Raw genomic sequence first — 27,533 nt, 5'->3', positions numbered from 1 at the left:
AAAGATTACTCAAAAACTAGTTATCAGATCTCGATAAAATTTATATGTGACCACATGATAAACATCAGCTTTCGATTAAATTAAAAATTATCAAAATCGGTATACCAAGTAAAAAGTTATTGCGGATTTTCGAGAGTTTCCCTCGATTTCTCTGGGATCCCATCATCAGATCCTGGTTTCCTTATCATGGTACTAAACTAGGGATATCCCCTTTCCAACAAAAAAAGAATTATCAAAATCGGTACATCCAGTAGAAAGTTATGTGGTATAATACAACGTAGGTCGACGAAAAAAGCGTCAAGTAAAAACGCATTATTGGATATAACTCGAAAAGTAGTTGTTAGATCTCAAATAAATTTAAATGGGACCAATTGGCACACACCACCTTTCGATTAAAACAAAATTTGTCGAAATCGGTCTTCCCGGTCAAAAGTTCTGAGGTAACATACATAAAAAAAAAAAAAAAAAAAAAAAAAAAAAAAAAAAAATACAGTCGAATTGAGAACCTCCTCCTTTTTTGGAAGTCGGTTAAAAATAGGCAGTATTCTTTACGAATATTTTAAATTTTCACGAACTATAATTTGTTAATAAGTTAAAACAATGTTACCGTAAAGCAATTTGTTATTAAGTTAATATATATTGTTTTTTTTTAACGTTATCCCATATAATATATAAGTATAGCACATAGCACTGGCAAAAACAATGGTATGAGTTCTTTTGTCAAGATGTTAGAGCAAGTGCACCGCGGGCGTAAGGTTTTTAATCAAAACAAATACAAATAGTGTGACAATAATACTAATTGGGTCGACATTTTTTTTACACACGCTACTCTATTGTGTTGTAAATTTTATTTGTGACGTCCCTTTCAACGAACTTTTTAAATAAAAGGATACAAAATGACCATAAATAACCCAAGCGCCTCTTTTGTTTTCTTTAACTACATGTGTTGCTTAAAAAATATTATACTTTGTTTTCTTTAATTGTGTTGTAAATTTTATTTGTGACGTCCTTTTCAACGAACATTTTAAATAAAAGGATACAAAATGACCATAAATAACCCAAGCGCCTCTTTTGTTTTTTTAAACTAAATGTGTTGCTTAAAAAATATTATACTTTGTTTTCTTTGATTGTGTTGTAATTAAATGAAACATACACTGAATCAAACATTTTTTTTAAATTCTATTTAATTATATTCTTCAATCTGTCATATATATTAATACGCTAAGGTTTAAGATGTTTGCCTCCCTTTTTAGAAAAAAAGCCTTACAATTATTCCACATAAATTATAGTTAAAGTCGACTCGGTTTTTTTGTTCGAATTACCATGTGTATAAAAATGTATTTGTTTTGATTTAGTTCGAAATATAAATAGATTTTATAGGGAACTCGTAATGACTTTGAATTATAGAGAGGTTCGAATTATCGCAGGTTTGAATTAACGAGAGTCGACTGTAATTTTATATATAATTGCTAGTTCTACCGGCGACAACAACTAAAAATGTTTTTATTGCTTTTGTTTAAAAAAAAATGTAACTATGTAAAGTGATAATTATTATACTTGTTTAGCGCGAATTATTCGCACAGGTATTTCTAATATTTTTTAATGCACCTACCAATATCTATTATACGAAGCCGCGAGTGAAAGCGTAATTAAAAAATAAACAGTAGTACTTTCGTGCGCGAATATACCCATGCGCAAAACGCGCCCCCTCCAGTTTCTTCAGCGTTCTTTTTACATGACGCGAACTATACCCTACCTATTTCTTTCTCCAAATTATAGCGGTAAGGTGTAGTTTACAAAAAAAGTGTGTGTGTTTTTATGTCCGCACGTAAGAAGTTATGTTTCAATGGCTAGCTAGCTTCACGTTGCTACCTTCTTCTTCGTTGACTAGCTAACTTCAGGGTGTCGGTTTTTTGTGACGGTGTGCGCGCGTATTGTAAAAATTTACTCTCATTATTTTTCCCTAACGCGCAAACAGAAGTATAATTTCAAAAAAGGAATAAATACATAAGGCAGGTATTAGCACGAGGTTAACCTAACCTAACCTAACGCGCAAACAGAAGTATAATTTCAAAAAAGGAATAAATACATAAGGCAGGTATTAGCACGAGGTTAACATCGACTTAATTAGCAGCGTAAGTAGGTGTACTATTCTGGCCTGGAGCTATCTACATACCAAGCTTTTTTACAATCAGTTTAGTAATTTTAGCGTGAGAGTCCCAAACATACACCCATCCTCACTAAACTTCGCATTTAAAACTACTTATTAGTAGGGTAAGATGTGTCTATCAAGTGTTTAACTTTAAGCACAAAGAAAAAAAAATTGTGGTATTTTTTGTGCAGGTAGGTACAGCATAAAAATGATTTAAGTACAATGTACACTGCAGTCAGCAGTACAAAAAAAATTTAAAACAAAATGCCGTTCCTTCAGGGTTGAGATTAATTGGAGATGGATTCGTTTTCCAACAGGACAATGATCCTAAGCATAGCCCAAAATTATGCAGAGGATATTTGGAAGAGAAAGAGCCACAAGGCCTGTTAAAAAACATAGTTTGGCCTCCTCAGAGCCCGGATCTCAATCCCATTGAGCTTTTGTGGGAAGAGCTTGATCGGAACGTCCGTAATTGTGGTCCATCCTCGGGAGAAGAAATGTGGAATGCTTTGTGCGAAAGTTGGAGCAATATATCGCAAGAAACAATTAACAAATTGATTGCCCAAATGCCGACACTTGTGAAAAAAGTCAGAGTAAAAGGGGGATTTTTTGATGAAAAATCAGTTTAGCTAACTATATAGCCTTTTTTAGCATGGACTGTTAATATTTCTTTAAGCTTTTCAACTATATTGATTGTCAAAAAGTGTTTTATTTGATAATTTAACAGTTTAATTAAACATTTAATATTTTATTGGAATTTAATTTTCGTAATTTAATTAAGGTGGTCTTAAACTTTTGGCCTGCGGTGTATGTGGTTTGATTTTTGATTTTTTGTGGTTTTCGTGTAAAATTTAAGTTTATATTAGAATCTCCTATAATGTATCTAAATATTTTAATTGCGAAGTAAGGTTTATTTGTAAGAATTTTGATTCGTTTGTATTTTTTGAATGATACTACTTTTTATTATTTTACTAGCGACCTCTATTGTCCATATTTTTTTACACGATCACCACCATATCACATACTAAGAACCTTCTCCGAGACCCACTGCATCTTATGGTGCAAATATTATTCCGATCGGTTCAGTAGTTTTCGCAGTATAACTGAACAAAAAATCGGCTCTCCATTTATTAGTATAGATTTCATCATGAATTTTTACTAACGTGTGCTTAAAAATCTTTTATAAATTGTTTATTGTTGACAACTTTTATTAGTTTGGGTATTTGGTGTACCAATTTATAATTTATTGTGTTACTGTTATTTGAGATTATTAAATTATAAAAATAAAGTGACCGACTTCAGTAAATAGAGTTCTTACACTCGTGTTCTATTTACTGGTTAATTTGAAGTATATCACGTCGAGGGAAATTTAATACGAGTCGAATTGAATCATCAATATCATTGCGGTTACCCGCTATGCGGTCAGTTTTAAGTGAAATGTCAATGTAAGTGGAATATATGAATTACCAGCTGAACTGACAGAAGTGATCCTGTGTTACGAACTGTCAAACGCGTGAAGTGGAAAACTGTTACGACTTTTAAATTTTTCAATATTGCGAGCAATTTTCTTATTATTTCAGAGCATTTCTAGAAAGTATTAAGGAGGTTCTAGAGGTATGCGCTTTTCAAAACATTTCCTTTTACATGTGTGGTCAACTAATAAAAATTTTTTAATAGAATACACTGGTTTTAGTTTTCTATTTTAGGACTTAAGGAGCTTCAAAAATATATTAGGAACCATGATTTATGGGTATATCTCACTATCATTATCTACGGTACAAGTATTTAAGTTGAGCGATTGTTTAATAATAGTATCGCAATTTTCGCTTATACACAATTAGATTTACACAGAGTTATTATAATTACACAATAGTTACAGGATTTTTGCTATCACTCGTTTATTGCAAATTAAGCAACAGCAATAAAAAATCTAAATACCTTTCGATGCAAGTCGTTCGGTAATCCATCAGATATCCGATATCTTGAATTCCCCTTCTTTTAATTCTTCTGCGACCTGTGAATCAATAAAATATCAAACTAACATTTGGGGACAGAATTTTCGTTTTGATTTGATCAAAGTACGTTCATCTTTTTATAGGCTTTTTCGTCTACAATTTTGAATACGCCGCCAAATGTCAAATAGCGGCTAAGAGACAGTTATAGCATCGTAAAAAGAGCCATCAAAACACACTGAAGCTGATGGAAATTAATATTTTATTACATTTGCCTAACCGTTTGGGTCCTTGAAAACCATAAGAAAAATACTTATCGTGCAAATGGTATTTAATTTGCATTTTTGTTTAAAATGGGTTAGGACCCATTTCGCCAGTTGTGGATAACGCTATTTGACGGATGACGATATCCAAAAGATAAGTTTTTGATTTATTATAATTTTTTATAATCGGGCCACTTTTCGCCCCCGCGAGAAACGAGACGAGAAAGTTTACAAGAGATGGAAAGTGTGAGAGTGATATTGAAAGAAGAGTGAATGCAGGAAAAGGGGTGAATGGAACTTTGCACTCCTTTATGAGCAGTCGGGAGGTATCTAACAAGGCTCGTTTGGCTGTGCATGAGGGGGTGTTGGTTCCGACACTAAGAAACTTGGGTATGAAAGTTGGGTATGGCAGAAGAAACATGAAAGCAGAATAAATGCAGTTGAGATGAGAGCGTTAAGAAGTATGATAGGAGTTAAACTGAGTGACAGGATAAGAAATAGTGAGATAAAGAAACGTAATGGTCTGAAAGAAGATGTAGTGACAAAAATTGAGAAAGGTATGCTCAGATGGTTTGGTCATGTCGAGAGAATGAGTGAAGAACGATTGACGAAAAAAGTGTATAAGGCGAGTGTGGATGGAAGGGTTGGTAGGGGTAGACCTAGGCGGACGTTCCGAGACCAAATAAGAGACGTCTTGAAAAAAGGCCAGGTCAAGAGTACCCTAAACCGAAGAGCATGTATGAAGGGAATAATGAAAGTGGACGAAGCGAAAGAAGTATGTAAGGATCGTAGCAAGTGGAAAGAAGTTGTCTCTGCCTACCCCTACGGGAAAGAGGCGTGATTATATGTATGTATGTTTTATAATCGAATTTAACTGTATTTATATGATATTTCCCGATACAGGAGGAAACCTACTGGGTGCCGTTGAGTGTGAGGCGTTTATTAATTTATTTATAGCGCGACTAAGATGTTGAGTATTAGCAGTTAGAATAAAACAACGGGAAGTCTCTTATAAATGAAAATACTAAAAATAAGTAAAATTTTAATAAGTATATGTATATATAAATTACCTTTTTCCTCGGGAGGGGGCGCGGAGCGGGGCGCGCTCAGTGAGCCGCACCGACGCCATCTGCCCCCGCCTGGTGATAATACCCATTACATTTTGCACTTCTGGTTTAAGACGTTTATTGCATTTAAAGACACATCAGTCACACAGATATTAAAAATGTTTATTAATAAAATTTACACGCATGCTTTCATATATTTATTTTCTTAATTTTTTAAAATTTTTACTATATATCTGATTAATTACACTTGTATTAAATACTCTACATAATCGACTATTTTTAAAATTAATTGCAATTAACAGAATTAGTACTATTTAAAATTGTATATTAATGAAATTATTAACATTTTATTTCGTTGGCATTCTGATTCAGGACTTTTTTTCATAAATAACTAATAATTTACCGAGAGTTTTTTCATATGGTAGCTCTATCTATCTCCAAACAGTTTCGCCATGTTATTTCATCACGGTTTTCCAAAAATAATTTAACATGAAAAACACGGCAGTCGTATTTCCGTTCACGGGAGCTGATGAGCCGTAACTAATGACTACGAATTTTTACTTATGCGGTCCCCTAAAAATTTAGGATTATTTTTAAGTTACATAATTACGAGCGACATAATTATCTATATAGATATACAATTATACATATAATAAAATTGTTATTTTCCGATTTCTATACTTCAGAGATAATTAGAAGACACGAATTTAATACTCGTATAAAACAAATTTATGAATAATTAAGAATAGGAACAATTTAGGAATCTCAAAGACAAAATAAATATTTTTGGAGTTTTGGTCTGTCACGTTTTCTTTAGCATCACGCAAAATCTGTACGAAGTCACATTGGTGTTCATAGTTTTGATCCTAGAGAACAGACTTAAAATAAAAGAAATGTAGGTTTCATCTTGATACAATGTTTAGAAATAAGAGTTCTTACACCTTAATCTATTTTATTTGTAGTGTAATTGTAGTGTAATTATAATAAAAACTGTAGAAGTCGAATTTAGTATAGCGTATTTCATCATCATAAATTAGATGGCGCTGATAGTATTCTATGTATATCGCGATTGTGAAATGTTAGAAATTACACACTGTTGAATTATTCACTGTAATAATCAACACTTCAAAAATAATTAATAACGACGATGACTCTAACTCGTATTAAATAAACTATAGATGGCGTTGACAGCATTCTACATCGCGATGGTAATGTTGTTGTGTAATGGGTTGCCGTTTGGTTATTCGTTAATGACAAAAACAAAGCCCAAGTTCAGATGCTTCATATTGCGAGCGCGGACCTCAGCGTCAGCTGTTTTTCGCACGGCCAGCTCTATGTTGCTTTCTCCCGCGTAAGTCAGTCAATAAGCCAACCAACCTATTTGTCTATGTTCCGAATCAGTACACGTTGGATGTCCCATTAAACCAATCAATTAATCAATCACGTTGGATGTCGTCTATAAAGAAGCATCATAAGGTATTGCGATATATAAAATTTTAATTGAAGGAATAATAAACACCACGCGGACGAAGTCGCGGGCATCAGCTAGTTGTATAATACAATGCGGAAGAGGTAGCGCATAGAAGCTTGTAATTATAAATGTAAAAAAAAATTAAAATTTAAGGATAGATGCAATATTTTAACTAGCTAATTTACTATTTACTACAAAACGATCTACACGAAGATTAATGGCTAATAAAATAATTTTTGATTCAGCCTGAAAAGAAATATTGATTGATTCAGCCTGATACATCCCACAATTAGGCATGTCTCGTTTTTTATCTAGGAGAAGGGTCGGAGTTTAGTTTACATATTTATAGAAATAATTTGGTATTCATCATAATTCAGTTATTATATTAAGATTCTAATTTTATTAATATATTCATTTTTACAAAAACTTACCACAATGCCAATTCATTCAAATAGATAAGATTTCCTTTTCAGGATTAATTGCTTTTAATATATTTACATTCACACAGCCTTCAAAATCTTATTTTGTCACTAAGATATATTTCAATTTAAATATTGTAATTTAATTATCACATTTTAATCAGTCTTTAAAACATGGATGAGTGTAACGCAACAACATTGCTTTCTTTGAGTTTTAGAACAAACATATTATCATGGTCAAAGGGTCTTATACTATAACACATCCAAATATATTTTTACATAAAATTTAAAGTACTACTAAAACATGAGTAAAAATTCGCTAAAATTGATTATGTTATTTTTATTTAATAGCATAAATAAATATTAGTTTGCAGTCATTATTTTAATTCATTTAAAATAATTTATTTTCATATTATGTTATACAATAAGATCATAAAGGATAATTCCTCCCGCCGGCAGGCTTGCGAAAGTGCTTAATGTCCCTGTGATCCCACCCCAGGCAACTGTAGAAACACCCCAGAGGTTTTAGTCCGTGCGACTCAGACATACCCTCCAGCTCCCTCGGGTTGGAGGCATCAGTTAGGGATTTCTTTTTGGTTAAAAGAAATCCTTTATATTTTACACTTGGACCAAGGAGTTTAAGCCAAGCAGGATATTCAGTAAAGATAAAAATACTGAACTTTTTGAAATTTAAAGAAGAAATGGTTACAGGGTAAAAAATATAATAAATTGAAATTTCAGAATTTAGCCTTGTAAAGATCTATAGTGTAAAGTGTATCTAGACTTGAAAGCTTAATTCTGAAACTAATGGACATTCATCAGTTCTGGCTCCTAGTTCCTTCTATTTTATACCTCTTTCCTTGACTTATATAACACCTGTGACAAATCCAATCCAAGGGGATGGCTGTTTTGATGTTGAGGTGTTTTGGAAGTACAAAAACAAAACTTTTTTTCAACCAGTATAGACACAAAAAAATAAGTCTATTGATTTGTCAGAACTATCAAGACAAAAAAAATATTTTTAGCCATAGCCACTTGTTTTTTTTTTCAATTAATACTTTTGTATCACCGCTGATATAAAAAAATCACATTGAATAAAGATACATAGACAAAAAATAATCTATTAAGTACTACTTACATACAGAATATAAAGAGCACAAATTACATAATTTTCTTAGAGCCAAACTGAAACAATAAAAAACTGTTACTAAGATTTTTCAATTCAATTTCAATTCAAAAAATTTCAATTTTTTCTTAATATTATAATTTCAATAACTGATAGTTTCAATAAGGGTTTAATCCAGTATTAGCCTGAACTGTGACCAGTAACATAATCCAATATACATGGTGTCAATTGGATTAAAATATAGCCTTGCATTACAATACTTTGTACATGTATCTACATACTTATTTTATATTTAAAGCATTGTTTATTCTACTGAATCGATTTAAAACTCTTTTTTAGTAACTTTTCAGAATAACACTATGAAAAGAAGTTGTTTTTATTCACCGTTTTCAGAATATGAATGATATTTGAGTATATAAAGTAGGTATCTGCGTGATTTTATGCTACTTATTTGTAATGTCGATTATTGTTTTGTTATTGATAAATAAAGAAATATATATATAATATATCTTGAGAAAATAAATATGCTAAAAAATATACACATTTCTAACGACGAATCATACAAATTGATAAGTTCCATGCTGTCTCGCGGTCAGAACGGTTTATCAATAACTTGCAGGTAGATTGTTATTTATATATATAACGAATCGAAAAACAGAATTTGCGTCTTAAATGAGTTAAACTTATGACATTAACGATGTTTTATCAACGTATTTCATAAATAAATTACTAGTATAAAATGTTCATCGTAATTTATAGCGTTAAGATCCTAAAAAAACACGTTAAAAATTTAACAGCGTCAATATACAAAAACGTCGCGAATTATTGTTTAGTCAATCTAAAGTAACATTTTTATAGATAGGAGAAAATTTATTACTAACCATTTTAACGTTTCTTATGTAGATTGCACCTTTTTTTCACAGCCAGAATAAATAATTCGAAAAATCACAACAAATCTCCCACCGACGACCGCTTGCAATTTCTTCGGATAATACAGATTAAAAAAAGGATATAAGGATACGTGAATTAACTTGCCATGCAACAAAATATTTCTTAATATAATTTTTTGAACAAAAATCTTAATTTGTAATAGTAAAAATGGCAATTAAATAAGCATTTAAATATGACTTTTCTATATTATGATAAATACTTATACTATGTACCAAGTACCAACGAATTGTTTTACTTACTGTCTTCGTTTTATTTTTGCTTCAACTTCAAATCAATGACGGAACTGTCAAGTTGAACTTGATTAGATTTTAATTTTTTTTACAAATTGTAAATGCCTTGAAAAATAATTATCTAAAATAAAATACATTAATTTGTACTCAAGGTATTTTATAATTTAATTATCGTTAAACCATAATTGTTAAATTGTTCATATATTTGTTAAATATAAAAATATACGCGTGATGTAAGAAGACATTTGTGTATTAATATTTACTATTTAAAGGTTATTTATCGACAGCATCATACGTTTCTAGTTTGTTAATAACATAAATTTTACTGAAATTATAATAAGTTTTTAATATTTTTATAGATGTTGAAGTTTAGCGGTTTAGTAATTTGGAGGTTAGGTTCTCGAACTTCTTTAAGAAAATATTCGGGTCCCAGTGTGACGGGGTTTAAAGCAGAATTATCAAGGAACGTTACAGAGAAAAATGTAGATACTAATTCAGTGGAAACGAAAAATGGTCCAAGTAAGTAAAGTATGTAATGTAAATAAGAAACTGGTCTTTATTCAGTTAATTTTCATTTATTTTGGTTTTATAAATAGTAATGGTTATGTAATCTGTTCTATTTATTAGTGTTTAATAATATTATTTCTATTTAAGGCTTATTATATTATTATTATTATTATAATATTATTTACGTTTAGTTTGATCTAAGTATAAAATATCTGTTACTTCATTAAGTAAAGAATTTTTCTTAGACTATATAGAAGACTTAGTTACTTATATTTTATTATTACTGACACAAACAATCTATAGTTTGCCAGTAAAAACTCTTAACACTGTTTTCCATAATTTTAAAACTTTTTAAGACTAATTTTCTGACATTATTATGAACAACTTAAATTTTAATTTAAAATATTTTTTTTTGATAGATCTTTTGTAACTTTAAACTTGAGCTAATCACACACTTGTGAATTTTTAGTAATTACAAAATAATATCCTAAAATTAGTACAATTCAGCAACATCTTTAAGAAAATAAATAAATGTTAGCATACTTTATACAATTTCTTTAAGGTTTAGTCGCAGCAGCATTTGCATCTCTCAATGCTCCAGATGACGAGAATAGAAAACCAAGTGTGAAGTCCATGAAACAAAGTCGTACTCAGCAACTGGACAGTCAAATATTGAGGGCGACTGACATTGAGACTCTCTTGTTAGCTGCTGAGAATCCTGTTGTGTCTAGGAGACATGCACTCAAGGTTTGATATTATTTATCTATGGCTACCGTTTATGCTACTGTTTTGGTGTAGATGTATATATAGTACATTGAACAACTCCTTATGTTTGGTGCCCCTGTTTTTAATTAATATGCACTTTGAACAATGACTAAAAAAAAGGAATGACATACTTGTAATTTATAATATTTTTTATTTAAAAAAATACTTAATATAGAATAAAATTAATTCTAATAAAATTTACATAATACAGAAGAATTGGGAAATTTTTGCTTTTACTTAGTTTTTATTTTTGGTTAATTCAAAATCAATATATCAATATTTTTTTGTTGGAAAGGAGATATCCCAGTTGTGGTATCGTGATAAGGAAACCAGGATCTGATGATGGGATCCCAGAGAAATCGAGGAAAAGAGGAAAACTCTTGAAAATCCACATAACTTTTTACTGGGTGTACCGATTTTGATGATTTTTAATTTAATCGAAATCCGATGTTTATCATGTGGTTATATTTAAATTTCATCGAGATCTAATTACAACTTTTGAAGTTATCTTTGATAATGCATATTTACTTGAATGTTATTTTGTCTACCTACGTTGTATTACTAGTTGATGTGATTGAAGTTGGTTTTTTTCGTTTGCCAGCAAACAATTATTTATTGTAATTTTTATCTTTGTTTAGAATAAAATTACATGTTAAATTTTTTTATAAATTACATACATTTTCTAATTCTAGATGGTGTCAGTTTTATCTGAATGGTCCAGCAGTAATAAGGTGAAGATATCAGACTTTGAGAAGGATCCAAGGTTTCTCAAGCTATGTCGTATATTAGCCAGGACTCCAGCCAGCCAAGCGATGAGTTCTCTGACAATGGCTGAAGATCTGAGCACTGTTCTCGGTATAACTGGGGACGATGAAGCGGCAAGGTTGATCGCTAATCTATCACTGCCACAGATGATAAAGGTATAAAATATATAAAAAAAAGTTTTTGTATAATATTAATATCTAATCAATGTGAACACAACATAATTTGTTCACTGCATACTATTTGTACTTCTGTTCACTAAACACCACTATTGCTTGTTTGTGTTAGTATTAGTACCTAAATTTTTTAACACTAAAATATTTCTAATATAATAAATAATGTTTCATAATAAACTAATATTTTTTTTAAAATCATTCCAGTAGATCTTGAAATCAGTCTATTCATACAAACTCCTTTGTTTCGTATATTAAATAATTTATAAGAAACTAATCTAGTTTAAAACATTAGTTATTAGTATTTTCGTTTGGGTTTTTATTTAATTTTTAAAACAATTGTAGGTGATGAAAGCTCTCCAATCAAAAGGTAGACGAAGCACGCCGCTGTTGCGTGCTCTGTCTTACAACATTACCAAACAATCGGAAACAATTGATCTCAAGAAGGCCGCCGATCTACTATTCTCTATGGCCTCTTTAAATTTCCCCGATCCAATGTTGTTGGACAGACTATGCAGGTAATTTTTTTTTGTGTACACGTAAATACTTGCATGTTTGCAATCTGTATTTGTTACTATTTAAAATAATAAAAAAAAAATATATCTTAAATGACTGAATTTGAGTTGCTCAGTTAAGAAAAAAATTATAAAAGCCTGTCTAAGACTCAAAGTTTATTTTACGATTAGTTCAGATACATTTAAAATAAAAAATATAGTATAATATAGATGCCACAGTATGATTACAATAATGCAATGTATGTTCAACTTCTTTATAGCAGGGTATGAATTGGTTTAAATCTCCCAACATTGAGCTAAGCTTGTAAGACCATACTTACGGTAACAGAAAGGCTTAATACCTTACTGGTCATGAGAATCTACAGTTCGTTTGCATTTTATATAATCAAAATGTTAGAAATTTTTCTATATATCACACAATTTTTGATTATAAAGTATCCATTCATAACTTTATAGTGACATCATAGAAAGTCTACCAGCGAACACGGATAAGCCAGCCGTCGTCAACTCCATATTAGTTTCACTTGGATTACTCAAATATAGACACGAAGCAGTTCTACTGGCCTTAACAGAATGGATACAGACCCATAAGACAATCTGTAGACCGAGTGACATTGCTTCTGCGGTAGTGACGCTGGCCACTGTTGACTACTTACCGTCCCAAGTGGAACCACTGCTAGAGGTAAATGTTTTATGATGATACTAGAAGTTACATTTGTTTTAATTTGATTTGTTTTATTTATCGAATTGTTTGACGTTTGTAATGTGGCTTTGTTTATTATTCTCTATAACTAATGTAAGAAATATAATAATGTAATGTGTCTAACTTGTCAGTTTATTGTTTTGTCCAACTGGAAGCCATTTCGATAGAAAATAAATATTACAAAATTATTTCTAAATCTTTTATCAGGCGGCGTTATCATTAGAAGAAGATGAGATGGTAAAGGCATCCTCTTGGCTCGACCTCGTGTTCTCCTTTCTCATACTGGACCGAGCGGAGCAGCGCCACCTTATATCCACGCTCAAGCCTGAGTTCATAGAAAAGTTGCTGTCTGCTGGTGGTGAGTATTGACTTCTTATTTTAACTATTTGTAACAGTATAACTGAGGTAAGGCACAGCAGGAGACATCCTGCTTAAAATCTGGAGCAGCCCTACTGGGCAATACTCGAACTTACAGAAAATCACAGCTAAGCACACAAGCATACAGAGGTAACTCATTAATGCTCTAGATGAAAAATATTTCTTCTTTGATTAATTTGTCTCTTTTGATGGACATTTATAATTGTACAAGTAGTTCCAACGATAAGCAACTTAAACAAAAACTGAGGTAGGGCACAACAGCAGGAAATTTCCTGCTCAAGATATGGAGCAGCCCGACTGGGGTAGTACCTCGACCTTACAGAACATCACAGCTAAGTAACACTGCTTTCAAGCAGTGTTGTGTTTCTTTTTTGAATAAGGCAACCAGAGCTCCTGGGGGGAATTGCGGATAGGGTCGGCAATGCGCTTGCGATACTTCTGGTGTTGAAGGTGTCTATAAGCTACAGTAATAGTTTACCATCAGGTAAGCTGTAAACTTGTTTGCTGTCGTAGTTGTTTATAAGAAAAGGCCTTTTAGAGTTTTCGAGGCTGACGCACTAGAGTTGTTTTAGTATGTAACATTTCATAGTAAAAATTATACGTATCCTCTGATTATGTTAAAACTTTAGAACAACATAAATTAACTTTAGAATGAAATAAATAATTAGTAATACGAGTATCTTATAACAAACACACGGTCGTCTGTTCCTATGGTAAGCAACTTAATGCTTCCCGATGGAGGAGAAATCTGGCCTTTTCGCCAAGGCCCAGCCTGTCGCTGGAGGGATCCTGTTGCCTGCAGATCCGGGACCCTCCAATTAAAGCGGCTGAAGGCTTCCGGAGGGGTTTTGGTCGGTACTGCAACCCCAAGTGCTGAAGCCGACATACGATCTAGGACTGCCTACCCGGGCATCCTGGATATCACCTGTAAATGGGTTCCCCTGCGATACAAAAAAAAAAGCAACTTAATACTTGTGATATAGGTAACAGCCAACTGCTATAGCTAAATAGTTATTTTCTTGATAAATATACATAGAATATAAATATTTAAGTATATTTACAACCCGCAGAGTAGAAAGCAAGGCAATTACAAACTGCTCCAACGGGCTAGTTAAAAATTGGTAGTTATTATAAGGCAACGTTTGACATTTCATGATATTCCTAAGTAGTCAATGGATTTTTAATAAATGAAAGTTGAATTATTTTTGATCCTGTATTAGTAAGTAATGCAAAGTATACTGGAGTTCTGAACTGTTCTAATGTTGGACAAAGGTCTCATATTGAAAATGGGTTAAAACTTATTTAGCTCTGCTACTCTTTTGCGGCTTTCTGGATAATATTTCCCCAAGATTAACAACCGAGGGCTTTATGGGGCTTATTATCTAAGTCACGAGAGGATGATAGTGTTTGGCTACGGACCCATAAGGACAAAAACTACTAGTATTTGTCAATGTTTTATACTACAAATAAAGTGCCTTTAAAATCTTTTCTTTTCTTTATCTTTTCATAGAAATTCCAATTCCATCTCGACGCAAGTTAATGGTGATAGACGGGTACATAGGGCTTAAATTCCCACAGACGACCACTCGGCTAGCCGAAGATATATCAGTAGGGGTGCCCATAGTTTATACAAAGGAAAAAGCGCTCTACATTCAGAGCATTATGGACACCTTCAAGAGTTTGGTGTCGGCGGAAACGTTTTTTAGGAAGGAATGTCAATCAGGGATGGGATTTTTATATGGTGAGTTGAGAAAAAAGCATAAGTCGTTTATATTGTTAATTTTTGGCAGTTATGTTTGGTAGGGCACAGCAGGAATTTCCTGCTCAAAATCTGGAGCAGCCCGACTGGGGTAGTACCTCGACCTTACAGAAGACCACAGCTAAATAATACTGTTTTCAAGCAGTATTGTGTTCCTGTTGGTGAGTAAGGTGCCCAGAGCTCCTGGGGGAATTGGGGATTGGGTCGGCAACGCGCTTACGATGCTTCTGGTATTGTAGACGTCTATAAGCTACGGTAATCTCGTACCATCAGGTGAGCTGTACGCTTGTTTGCCGACCTAGTGATATAAAAAAAAAGTTATGTTCGGAAAACGGTTAGTTTTGCCAGCAAACCGTCAAGTTTCAAACGAGACAATCTGATTTTAAACATTTCTAAAGGAAATTATAAAAAAAAAATGTTGATTTTTTTGTGTACTCTTGCGTAGAATTTTATATAACTTAGCTAACACGATATTAATGATGATAATATTTCAGATGCCGAATTCGCGGTTGATTCGAAGTGTCATCCAGTACCTTTAGATAAAGCGGCTAGTAGGAAAGAGTAAGTGAAAATGATCTTGATGTTTAATTTTTATTTCGCGTTTAAAATTATAAAATCTACCGATATATTTAAATACTTTTTAGATTAGTCTATATTTGTTTATATCTATATAATAATGTTTTCCCATTTGAAGGAACGCAGTTAAGAGTCGAACACCTTGTATATTTTTGAAAATTTTTCAGTGTATATAGGATAGCGGTATTGGGTTTGGACTACCACGACTTCACAAGGAAGGAACTCGTCCCTCTCGGTATCAACAAATTGTACAGCCGCCTGTTACAGCTAAAAGTAAGTGCCCCTAAATTCATAATTACTAGCTGAAGTTGCTGACTCGAGGAACTTCCTACTGCCTACTTCCTACTGATAGAAAGAGAGAGAGTCACTAACAAACCTTTTTATTGACAAAAAAAGAAAGTATAATTCATTTGGTCAGTCGTTTGGATTCATATTTATTATGTTGTGTGTTATTGTAGATTTCACTATATTTTTTATGCAACTATTGCGGCATACACAATAAATAAATATGCAGCAAACAAAATAAATAAATAAAACAAGCGTACGGCTCACCTGATGGTAAGCGATTACCGTAGCTTATAGACGCCTGCAACACCAGAAGCATCGCAAGCGCGTTGCTGACCATACTCCCGATCCCCCAGGAGCTCTGGTCACATCTTACATACCCCAGGTACACAGCACAGCTTGAAAGCAGTATTATGTAGTATGTGATCTTCTGTAAGGTCGAGGTACTTCCCCAGTCGGGCTGCTTCAGATTTCAGTAGGATATTTCCTGCTGTGCTGTGTCCCTAACTCGAATTAAAATTTGAATTCCATATTTATCACATTAGTTCGTGATTTTAAATTTCTATTTTCATTTAAAATGTTAAATATTTTTTCTTCGCAGGGGTTAAGAGTTCTAGAGATTCCATACACGGAGTTCAGTCCTAAAGAAAAGTTGGTGACAAGGGTGCAGTACATCGAGAAACGTCTAAAAGAGATTATTTCTACCAGCTAGGTGTTAAATTATTTAATAGTGACGTAACTGAAATTGTAAACAGACACCATAGATAAAGTAGACGAAAATTGACGATGGGGATTAATTGTGAAAATTCTAGGACTTTTTTTACTGATTTTGTAATATCCCACTGCTGGGCGTAGGTCTCTACCTCCATGTTGGAGAAAAGGGATTTTTTTAACGTATTACAAATTTTTGTGCAATACGATGAACTTTAAGTTATTTCAAAAATGGCGACGAACTGTCTAAATTTTTTTTTTAACAAAGTAATTGAAATGTCACAGTATGTGAGTGTATGTGCGGAAAATATACAGACACCCAAATTTAGTCACCTAAAACGCCGAGAGTTTGGCATATCGATTGCCGCTCGGGATGGATCTTTGTATTTGTGATTCTCCACCGTGCCTCGGAGAGCATGTAAATCTGTCGGTCCCGGTTGTTATCATATACACCTGATAGCGATCGTTACTACATAGAGAATATATCCGCTAACCCGCAGTAGAGCAGTGTGGTGGATTAAACTTCAATCCTTTCCTACATGGAGAAAGAGGTCTATGCCCAGCAGTGGGATGTTACAAGATGAACCGAACCGTACAGTATACTGATATCCACCCCCAAAATATACCAGAGGGGTTGCTAATTATCTAAATTATATTCTACATTGAATTTAGTACAAAGTAACAATGGATAACAAAATTTTGTTCATATATTTTAGCTCGTCAAAAGCAGTAATGTTGTTATTATGGCTATTTCTATGATGTAATTAATCAGTGTTGACAGCCTCAGGAAGTTAAATCATCTGTTGAACTCTAATATTATATATGATACAATCATATTCGTAATAATAATCATACATATTATTTTTATTTCTGATTGTAGAAGAGGTTCACTAACTTTTAAATTTTTTTTGGGTTTAAAGAGTCGATATGAGTGATACAAATTGAGCATTTTGCATTAAAAGTGAAGTGCAGTATTATGCATTTCAAACAATGGATTTAAATGTTAAGTTACTCTGAGTGCGGATGTGTTAATATGACAAAGACGTTTTAAAAAGGGATTCAAGTCATGGAGTTCCTGCGCACACTCTCCGAAGTGTATCCGATAAAAGCCGACAGGCCGGCCACTCCACGCCGATGATGCAAGCTGTGCAGCTTCGCGGCGACCAGTGCATCATCACCGACGAGCCTCCTGGCTCGTCTCTCAATTGCCTCAAGAAGCTCCAGCTGGTACTTGGCTGAGCCATCCCAAAGATGAAAACAGTACTCCATGCATGATCGAACTTGCGCTTGATATAAATTTAGAAGCTGGTCCGGAGTGAAGTACTGTCTCACCTTCGAGAGCACGCACGAGAGGTGGCCGGTTATGGGAACGGGCACACCTCGGAAAGAGGGAGCCAGATGGAAAGGACTCCGCTTTGCCGAAAGGAGAGATTTTATATCAAATTCATTTCTAATTCTTTTCTAAACTCGCGATCATCAGATCAAAATAACTTCATTCAATATTTCGATATTTTGGCGACATTACGTCACGATGTTGTAACTCCTTCGATGTTGTTAGAGAACGTATCCCTACTATTTGAGCCGTTCAGGGAGTTCAGGTTACTAAAATAAAATTTTAACATAAGTTGTGTCTAAAATCTATTAATAATAATAATAATTATTATTATTATTACTTAAATCTATTGCCGATGATAAAAGTCAGTGATATATATTAATTAACGAGCCGACCCGTGGGTCCCACCCATTTCGTTGGGCGTTAATTATTTTTGTGATGCAAATATATAGTAAAGTTTTCATCTCGCTCGCATTTCTCCGACTTGATTTACATATACTATTATTTTTCACTGTTTTTTTTTTCAATAATATAAAAATGGGCTGAAAAAACTCCTGAATAGTATAGCTTTCTGTTAGTGACAGAATTTTCTAGATCGGATCAGCATTTGCGAAGATTACCCCCTACAAACAAACAAAGCTAGAAACTTTACCTCTATAACGCAATCATTGTGAGAATGGAAATCATTTGTGAGACTCATCTTGGAGATTGGTATACTTTAAAATGACCTAAATCTTAATTAAATTATGAAAATACTTAGAAAAAAAAATGTAGTGTAAATTCTTGAAAACATTTAAAATAAAAAACCTCTAAAGTTAACGCTGAATATTTACTGTAAAGATGATTTGAAATTTAAATTAAGTTTATTTCACATAGTTTCCGTTTTGTTTTCATTTTGGAAGTTTTGGGGTTAATAGACAATGCTTTAATTACATAATACGTACATAAATTGTATAATTTGTTATCATAATTCATAAAGAAATTGTATTTGTGTGTGTGAATGACTGGCTGTCTACTTATTTATAATTTATTCACGCTAAATTAGTCCTAAACACATTTGAGGAGATATTAAAGTCCCTTGTGTGATCATGAGAGGGTGTAAAATAGTAATTGTTAATATTATTATTAAATAAATAGACTTAATAAAAATGTGTTTTATTTTTTTTTATAATTTAATATGTTTATTTGTAAAACCATAACAATAATCGTTTAAATATTAACTAAATAAAGTATAATAAATATGTTGTATGTGATTTGTCGTGTCTATAATCTTGATTTGAGGCCTTTTACGACGAATCTGTAACAAATAATGTTTTTTTATGAATATAATTAAGTTTCTAATAACCAGTCTTATTCTGCTGTAATGGTTTTTAAAGTACGGTAAATATGAAAAAAAATTACTTGCGGCGGTTGTTACCTTGTATAATTATATAATCCTTCAATGACTAATTAGTACATACAGAAACAATTTGACATTTACAAAATTCTAACATATTACCTTGTAACATTCCTAAAGAATTGTGTCATGAGTTTCAAAACGTCGGAAACGATGAGAATCGCTTTAGGTGTGGTGATGAACGCGTCTGGTGGTTGGAACACTTGGTGATGGTTTATCTTCTGCTGACTCCTGAAGTTGTGACGACCGACGCCCACCTTGCCGAAGAGGCGGTACTGTAATATAGGATTATATTAACGGTTAAAAAAGTAAGAATCGGCGGCCATAAAACGGGTATTATTTAGGTAGGGCACAACAGAATATATCCTGCATAAATTCTGGAGCAGTTCGTCTGGGGAACCCTAACGTACACAGGCGGGTAAGAAAAAATTTTAAAAATTTGTGTTACGTAATACTTGACACGTGGGCAAAACGGACACAGCACTGGTTTGTGACTATTGCGCTGGCGGTTGTGGGTTTCCATCCCCGCACATAATAAACATTTCGACGGGTGCAAAGTAAAAAGAGTTATATACAAAGCAGCTACTTTTCAGGAGAGCGCTTAATAGTTTAAGATTTTTTCTCACCCGCCTGTGTAACACGCCGTAACGTTTTTCTGTTGAGAAGAACAGCAAGACGCAAGCAAGAAACTCAACAATTAGGTTCTCGTTTAAAAAGCAATCTATGTAATAATTATTTTGTTTGATATGTTATGTTTTAATGTATGAAAATTGAATTTTATTTATCTATTGACTAGGCTTTGATTAATTTAATATTTTAATTCATGACAACTTGACTCGGTCTTACTTCATTCAGTTTCACTTAAGTAAGTTTAATATCTTTTGATTTGAGAATTTTTGATTTCATTGATTAATTCAAATCTATTATGCATCTTGTCTGAGCTTAGGGTAATTTGAGGTCATTTCACTGATGAATATTCTTGTAAACTTTACGATTTTAGCTTGGTCAAATACTGGTTTAATCAAATTTCTGTGCACTAATCTAGATATTATTTCTCTTACAATATAATATGTTACTGTTTGGCACTACAAAATTTAAAGAAAAAAATTATCATCTTGAAATTTTATGCTGAGTTCTTGCTACTGTTTGATCAAGTTCTCTTCTATTGTTATATTAACAGGATAACTTTGCATGTCGTGTTTGCTTTAATATGGTTGCACATTTAGAAATGTAGTCTATGGTAAAATTAATATCGTTATGTATCATAAGTGTAACAACTGCTAGTAAACCTTAATAAATAAATAAATCTCATGGTAATAACTTTAAACTATCCATAACAAGTCCATACAATGCATTACCTATTTTACTTCGTAATTTCGTAATAGTTCATTAGCTGTTGTTGGGAAAATACTTTTTAAACTTTCGCGGTGCCCCGACATGACGTTTGGAAAACAAAAATATTTGAACTTACATAATATATGTGTGACGATAATAATTATAAGAGGTTTAGAATATTAAAAAAAAGATATTTAGTTTTTAAAATTTTTAATTAGACTTTTATTTTATACTCAGTCTAAAAGTTTCTTAATATTTAGTAAACAAGTCTTAAGCTTTTGTTCTAGCGTAAGCCGCTCGTAAAATAACTGCCAATCAGTCTTATTTATTAAGTTTTGAAGATTACTTGATTTTGAGTAGTCTTCAAATATAATGACACTCTATAATGAAACGTCAGGGGTAGATTTAGCAGAACAGATAATTACAATAAAAAAAAATATGCGTAGAGCCTGAAAGCTTACACCTCTAAGTAGTTATTTTATTATTAAAAAAATAAAAACTTACTTGGGCATCAGAAATATATATTGGGTTGTCAAAAATAATCCAAACGACGACTTCGTTGCACTCCGGAGACGTCAGCGAACCAAGGTATGTGAAGTAGGAATTCCTCTTTGGACTCAACAGCTTACTGAAAAAAAAACAGTTAAAATATTCGTCGTATTAAAATTAAGAAGAAAACCGCACCGGCATTTGCTGGTTCGATTCCCGCTCGGGATGAACATTTGTATTTCTATAAATATTTGTTTCCAATCTAGCTGTCTGTCTTTGTGGGTTTCCCCTCCGTGTCACGGTGAGCATGTAAAGCTCCCACCGGTCGAGCCCGGTTGTTATCATACCCCCAGTAGAGCAGTGGTTAGGTTGATTAAGCGCTGACCATTCTTCTTCATGGAGAAACAGGCCTGTGCCTAACATTGGTATGTTACAGACTGAATCAAATGACTAAACATTTTTTTGAAAAGTTCACAATATTACTCTTGAATATATTAAGAGCGACTGTTACTGTGTCTGTTATAGTTCGTGTAGTTCAATGTTGTTGATATTATCAAGATTGAAATTTGAAATCCTTTAAATTCTTGTGATCAAAGCCATTATTAGCGTATCCAATAATTACGTATTATTTTCATTGATTTCCTTTCAATCTTTTGATTATAGAAATGGCCGAAATATCCTCTCCACCTTAATTGTAATAGTCGCAAAATTGATAATTGAAACGAATTTGTCTATCAACTTTAAAGTGGTTAATGATTCATTTGTAGACGATTAAAAACTTGTTACTTTATGCCTACATTTTTCTGTATGTATATTACGCAACAATAATAAATGTTTTTGAAGTTATACGTCTTTTGGCGTGTTAGGAAAAAATGATGAGGGTACATTTTTACGATGCACGCGCACCGTTCGAAAAAAACCGACTCCCTGAAGTCCACTATCATGGCGCTCACCATACCTTCAATTTACGGATTATGGTAAGTATTTTTTTACTGAAGTCTCGAATTATTTTTTGTATAGTTTAAATTAAATTAAATGTTATCTATGACTTGTGTGGTTATTTCGTTAAAATTGAATACAGGTGTAAAATACAAACCTACACCTGTGATGGAATTGTAACTACCCGCTGTGTCTTCATGAGAGAAATTTAGAAAATCTAATTATACGAATATATAGGAACCAATAAAAGCTGAAACAATTATTGAACTTATACTTTTTTTGGTGTGTTAGGAAAAAAATTATGAGGGTAAAATTTTACGATGCGCGCGCACACCGTCACGACAAAAACCGACACCCTGAAGTTAGCTAGTCAACAAAGAAGAAGTTAGCAACGTGAAGATAGCTAGCTAACGAAATATAACTTCTTACGTGCATACATTAGTACACACACTTTTATTTTTGTCTTAATAACAAAAACAAAGAAATTTAAAAAAAATATATTGAAAACGAGGTTAACACCTTGTAAGACAATATCTTTGAACTACAGATAACTATCTAAATGGAACCAAGATGACTAGTGGACAAGATGTCAAACGACTGATGCGGATTTAAGTTCGAAGTGATACTGCTATCAGCCGATTGCATAAATCTATCATTATCTATCTCTAATTTTACTTCTTCTTCTTCTTTTAAATTCTAGTTTCCTCTAGGATTTGCCAAATAATTTTACTTACTGATTGAACTAAATCAACAATGACTAGCCCGTTGGTGCAGTTTCTAGTGAACCTGCTTTCTGCTCCGAGGGTTGTGGGTTCGATCCCACTCCGAGTCTGGGTGTAATATAAATATTCATTTATATATTCATATATGTATTATTTATAAGTATGTTTATCGAAAAAAAAAATATGTAGCTGTACCAGTCGGCTGTTACCTACAACGCAAGTACTAAGTTGCTTACTTTAGGAACAAACGACCGTATGTGTTCTGTGTAGATATTTATTTATTATTATTATAATTATTATTAACTACCTACACCTGACAATCCCAATTCAGCGGAAATGCCTCTTCCTCCATATAGGTAGAAGGAGAGTTTCAGGCAATACGTTTTGTGTCAGAAATCTGTCTACACTAATCGAAATAAACGATTGTTAGATTCTCGGAACTAGCAGTAAAAAGTCACGCAAATAACTTCTTACGTGTGACCTATAAATTTGTTTTTGATAAAATAATTATCGAGCTTACGATGAAGAAGAATCTTACAAGGAATTAAAGTGAATAAAACTTCATGCTAATTAAGGCTGTTTAAAAATTAAATCAAACTTTCTCTATTTAACAATAGATTTTAAAAATTTTGGTGTCAATAACGAATACCTAGGTTAGGTTAGATTAGAAATGAGGTTTTTATTGTTATCTTACATACATTGAAAGTGTCAAGGGCGTTGATTACCGTACGCTTTATCTAAATACATTTTATGTAGGTATAAGATTGTTTGAATTCCAAATCAATGTATAGTACCTTAAATTTAAAAGAACTCCGCTGATTCTGTGCCCTGTTCTCAACAACATTGGTATGTGCTGCATGATTTCTTCGGATGCCTTTTGTTGATCTTCGTTGAGTTCTGTTTGAACCTTCGAATATAAGAAACGAGTGTACTTTATATCACACAACTGAAGTAAAACTTCTTCAGCCCCTACAGTAATATACGAAAGGTAACTCTCTCTTTCTATCTTCACTAACTTATATCTTCCTCTTAACTTCCGTTCGCTTCAACCTATCACACTTTTCGTAACGCTATCGTCACGCATTCACCAGCTTACTCCCCAACACAAGCGTGCGTAAAGAAGGTTTACTTCAAAACTCTATCGTTATTTTTTTAACCACCGTCAAAAAAAGGAGGAGGTTACTCAATTCGACCGTATATAATATATCTTTATATATGTTCGGGGATAACTCCGTCGTTTATGAACCGATTTTGATAATTCTTGTTTCGTTGGAAAGGAGATATCTCTAGTTTGGTACATGATAAGGAAACCAGGATCTGATGATGGGATCCCAGAGAAATCAAGGGAAACTCTCGAAAAGCCGCATAACTTTTTACTGGGCGTACCGATTTTGATGATTTTTAATTTAATCGAAAGCCGATGTTTATCATGTGCTCAATTTAAATTTTATCGAGGTCTGATAACAACTTTTAGAGTAATCTTTGATAATGCGTATTTACTCGACAATTTTTTTGTCTACCTACGTTGTATTACTTGTCGATAAAATTGAAGGCGGTTTTCCTTCGTTTGCCTGCAAACACAATTATTAGAACTAAGCACACAATTAGTACCAATTTAGTTCGTAGTTCTGCATATTCTGTTTTTATCCAGAAATATGAGTGATGGAACTTTATTCCTATAAAAATAAGGCAACGTGTCATTCGTAAAAATGTATGAGTCTCCTAACTAATAAATACATTTGAAATGTCAGGAATTTAACTCGAGATAAATTAGTATTTTTAATTTGAGTAATGACTTTCCTATATAAAACAATAATATCTGAAAAAGTTCTGAATGGGTAAACAGTTTTAAAAAGAATTAGTTAATCAATATCTTAGTTAAAATACTCCCCCGAATCGGCTGGACCGATTTTTATGAAATCTTGTGTGGATATCGGGTAGGTCTGAGAATCGGTCAACATCTATTTTCATACCCCTAAGTTATGGGGGGGGGGGATTAAAGGGCGTTAATAACATATATGGCAAAACAACGTTTGCGGGGTCAGCTAGTACAAATATAAAGTATATAGGTATAGATTAGAATAGAATGGACCAAGTCGTACAAAGATTGCCAGCCAGTTCACTATTAAACTAAATTACGATATTTAATACTTATGAGTATTAAATAAAGGCTATATTACATTAAAAACTAACTAAACAACTAACATTGCAAAACACTGAGAGTATTGCCAGCCCGTCCCGCTTATTTAATGCTTCGGAAACTTCGAGATCGGACCGAACGTGTACGAAGTGAATTTCCATCGGAAACCTGAAAAAGTAAAAGGTACCTATTTATTTTTAAGTTTAGTCTATGTAAAAACTATAATCTCAGTTTTCCTTTAAGGTGAAAAGCTTAACTCAAAAGTGCGACGATGTACCTATTTCTTTATTTATTGTTTTCTAATGTTTACGCAAATTTCACTCACTATGATGAAACGTCGGGCATGTAACGTGCCTAATAAACCGCGATAAAATCTAAAAAGGTGTGTAATTATAATATTTCCATATTATTAATCTATTGAATAGAAGCCTAAAACTAAAGTCTCATGCCTCAATTCAAAAATTATTTATCCTCAGAAAAGTAAAAAACTAGTACTCTAAAACTAGTACTCTAGAAATAAAAAGATTTGAAATAAATCCAGTATTTTTTTATTACAGTGTGATAGGTAGCAATTCGCTGTCGCCGTAATGTGATGCTTGAAATCGACTATCTGCATGGATTAACAATATTCATGATAATGCTAAAAGACAGGATCTTCTTGCCTTGGAAGACGATTTTTTACCTACGAGTACCCGAAGTCGTGTTTCCTGAATGAAGTAGCCTTTACACATCATTGTGATTATTATAAAAATTAATTATTACAAGTACATAATAAACACTCACTTTACTCCATTTATCGAGTGTTCTGAAAGCCAATGAAAGTGCAGTTGTTCGAGGCGATAGAAATATTTCAAAGGTCCTCCAGTTACAGTGGGATGCATGTCATTATCTCCTTCCGTGCTGAACTGAACTAAAACATTATTCTAGTGATTATATTGTCTGCTAATTCACAGCAGAACATTGCGAACTATACTTAAAACTTAATTATAAATATTTGTCCAACAGTGGAATGAATGGAAGAGTTAATTACTCTACAATGCGCTATATTTATATCAAAGTAATTTGAGCAGGGTTTATGTGAAAGTTATTTGTCGTATGTACGACTAAAACAGATTAATGGTCGTGACTCTCAAATAGGCTTTTCACAAAGTGACTCTACAATACAGCCTGTAACATCCCACTGCTGGGCATAGGCCTCTTTCTCCAGAATGATTTGAGCTTAATCCACCACTCTGTTCAACTGCTGGTTTTCGGATTGATTCCCTACTATTAGTAACGATCGTTATTAGGTGTTTATAATAACAAGCAGGATTGACAGCTTATCGTGCTCTCCGAGACCCACGAGGACAGACAATCAGACTGGAAATAAATATTTATATAATCCCATATATTCACTCCGAGCCGGACTCGATCGACCGCGACCGCTGGTGTTTAGGTGTACACGGCCCACGCAGCACTACACCAAAGCAGTTGTTATTATTATAGCTGTGACTGTAAATGAAATTAATTAAAAATTACTCGTATGTCCATTGTTGATCCCTGACAGGAGGACGTTTTCGTAACCAATGAACTTGAGACCGCCGTGTTTAATGAACTGCTTATCAAAGTCTTTGATGACGGTATTCGTCTGGATGTCTATAGGAGACTGTCGTTTTCCCCCCTTTTTGCAAATTCCTCCTGGCCATGCACTTTCATCTGGAAATGAAAATAAATAAATATACGCCTCACACTCAACAGCTCCCAACAGGATTTGATGGCTTTGTCAAGGTTTCGGAGATACACCTAATACACAAACTCAATCGTCCAGACCACAACAATTATGTGAATGATTTAAATGTTCAAGTATTTGAGGTTTCGGAGACTCACCTAATACACAAACTCAATCGTCCAGACTACAATAATTATGTGAATGATTTACATGTTCAAGTATTTGTTATGTCCGTTGAACGAACGTGCGATCGCCGACGCATCAGCGAGTTGCTATGTATACTGAGTCAACTCATCGTCAAAATATTGCAATAGCTTTTTAAAACGTAACTGTACCTCAGTTACGTTTTAAAAAGGTGAAGTAACTGAGTTAGAGTGCAGCAGGAAATATCCTGTGTTGTTCTATTTAAAGTTTCAATAAAATCAGGGGATACCTAGGTATACTTTCAATTATGAATATTTACAAATTAAAATAATTCTGTTAAGGAAATAAGAGAGAACGTTATTTCGTCTGCCTCGAAACCCTTAAAACTTTTGTAAAGCACGGAATGTGCTGTGTGGCTACGGCACTAAAGAATTTAGCCACCCCCTCTCTTCCCGGGTGTCGTAAGAGGCGACTAAGGGATAACAAGGTTCCACAACCACCTTGGAACTTAAGAAGCCGACCGGTGGCGGGATAACCATCCAACTGCTGGCTTTGAAATACA

General features: G+C 33.1%; 2 protein-coding genes and 1 long non-coding RNA gene across 3 annotated transcripts; 1 reads left to right on the top strand and 2 right to left on the bottom strand.

Annotated features, from left to right (window-relative positions):
- Positions 1-4,025: 4,025 nt before the first annotated feature.
- Positions 4,026-9,452, bottom strand: LOC123658100. The gene is made up of 3 exons (XR_006743831.1): positions 9,332-9,452; positions 5,438-5,506; positions 4,026-4,166 (listed from the first exon to the last, which is right to left on the bottom strand). It is a non-coding gene; the product is annotated as an uncharacterized LOC123658100 (long non-coding RNA).
- Positions 9,453-9,985: 533 nt separating this feature from the next.
- LOC123657977 (FAST kinase domain-containing protein 4) lies at positions 9,986-16,766 on the top strand. The gene is made up of 10 exons (XM_045593455.1): positions 9,986-10,150; positions 10,701-10,885; positions 11,596-11,823; positions 12,184-12,356; positions 12,810-13,035; positions 13,264-13,414; positions 14,945-15,175; positions 15,688-15,754; positions 15,937-16,042; positions 16,656-16,766. The coding sequence occupies exons 1-10, from the start codon at positions 9,991-9,993 to the stop codon at positions 16,764-16,766; spliced, it is 1,638 nt and encodes a 545-aa protein (XP_045449411.1). The 5' UTR covers positions 9,986-9,990.
- A 2,501-nt stretch (positions 16,767-19,267) lies between these two features.
- LOC123657692 (putative carbonic anhydrase 5) lies at positions 19,268-26,025 on the bottom strand. The gene is made up of 6 exons (XM_045593211.1): positions 25,903-26,025; positions 25,185-25,287; positions 23,774-23,886; positions 21,334-21,457; positions 19,597-19,769; positions 19,268-19,395 (listed from the first exon to the last, which is right to left on the bottom strand). Exons 1-6 carry the CDS (start codon positions 25,998-26,000, stop codon positions 19,362-19,364), a joined length of 645 nt encoding a protein of 214 aa, XP_045449167.1. The 5' UTR covers positions 26,001-26,025; the 3' UTR covers positions 19,268-19,361.
- Between the last annotated feature and the right edge of the window lie 1,508 nt (positions 26,026-27,533).

The sequence above is a fragment of the Melitaea cinxia genome, chromosome 11 (genome assembly GCF_905220565.1).
Source record: "Melitaea cinxia chromosome 11, ilMelCinx1.1, whole genome shotgun sequence".
Lineage (NCBI taxonomy): Eukaryota > Metazoa > Arthropoda > Insecta > Lepidoptera > Nymphalidae > Melitaea > Melitaea cinxia.
This window is presented reverse-complemented; position numbering and strand designations above follow the sequence as displayed.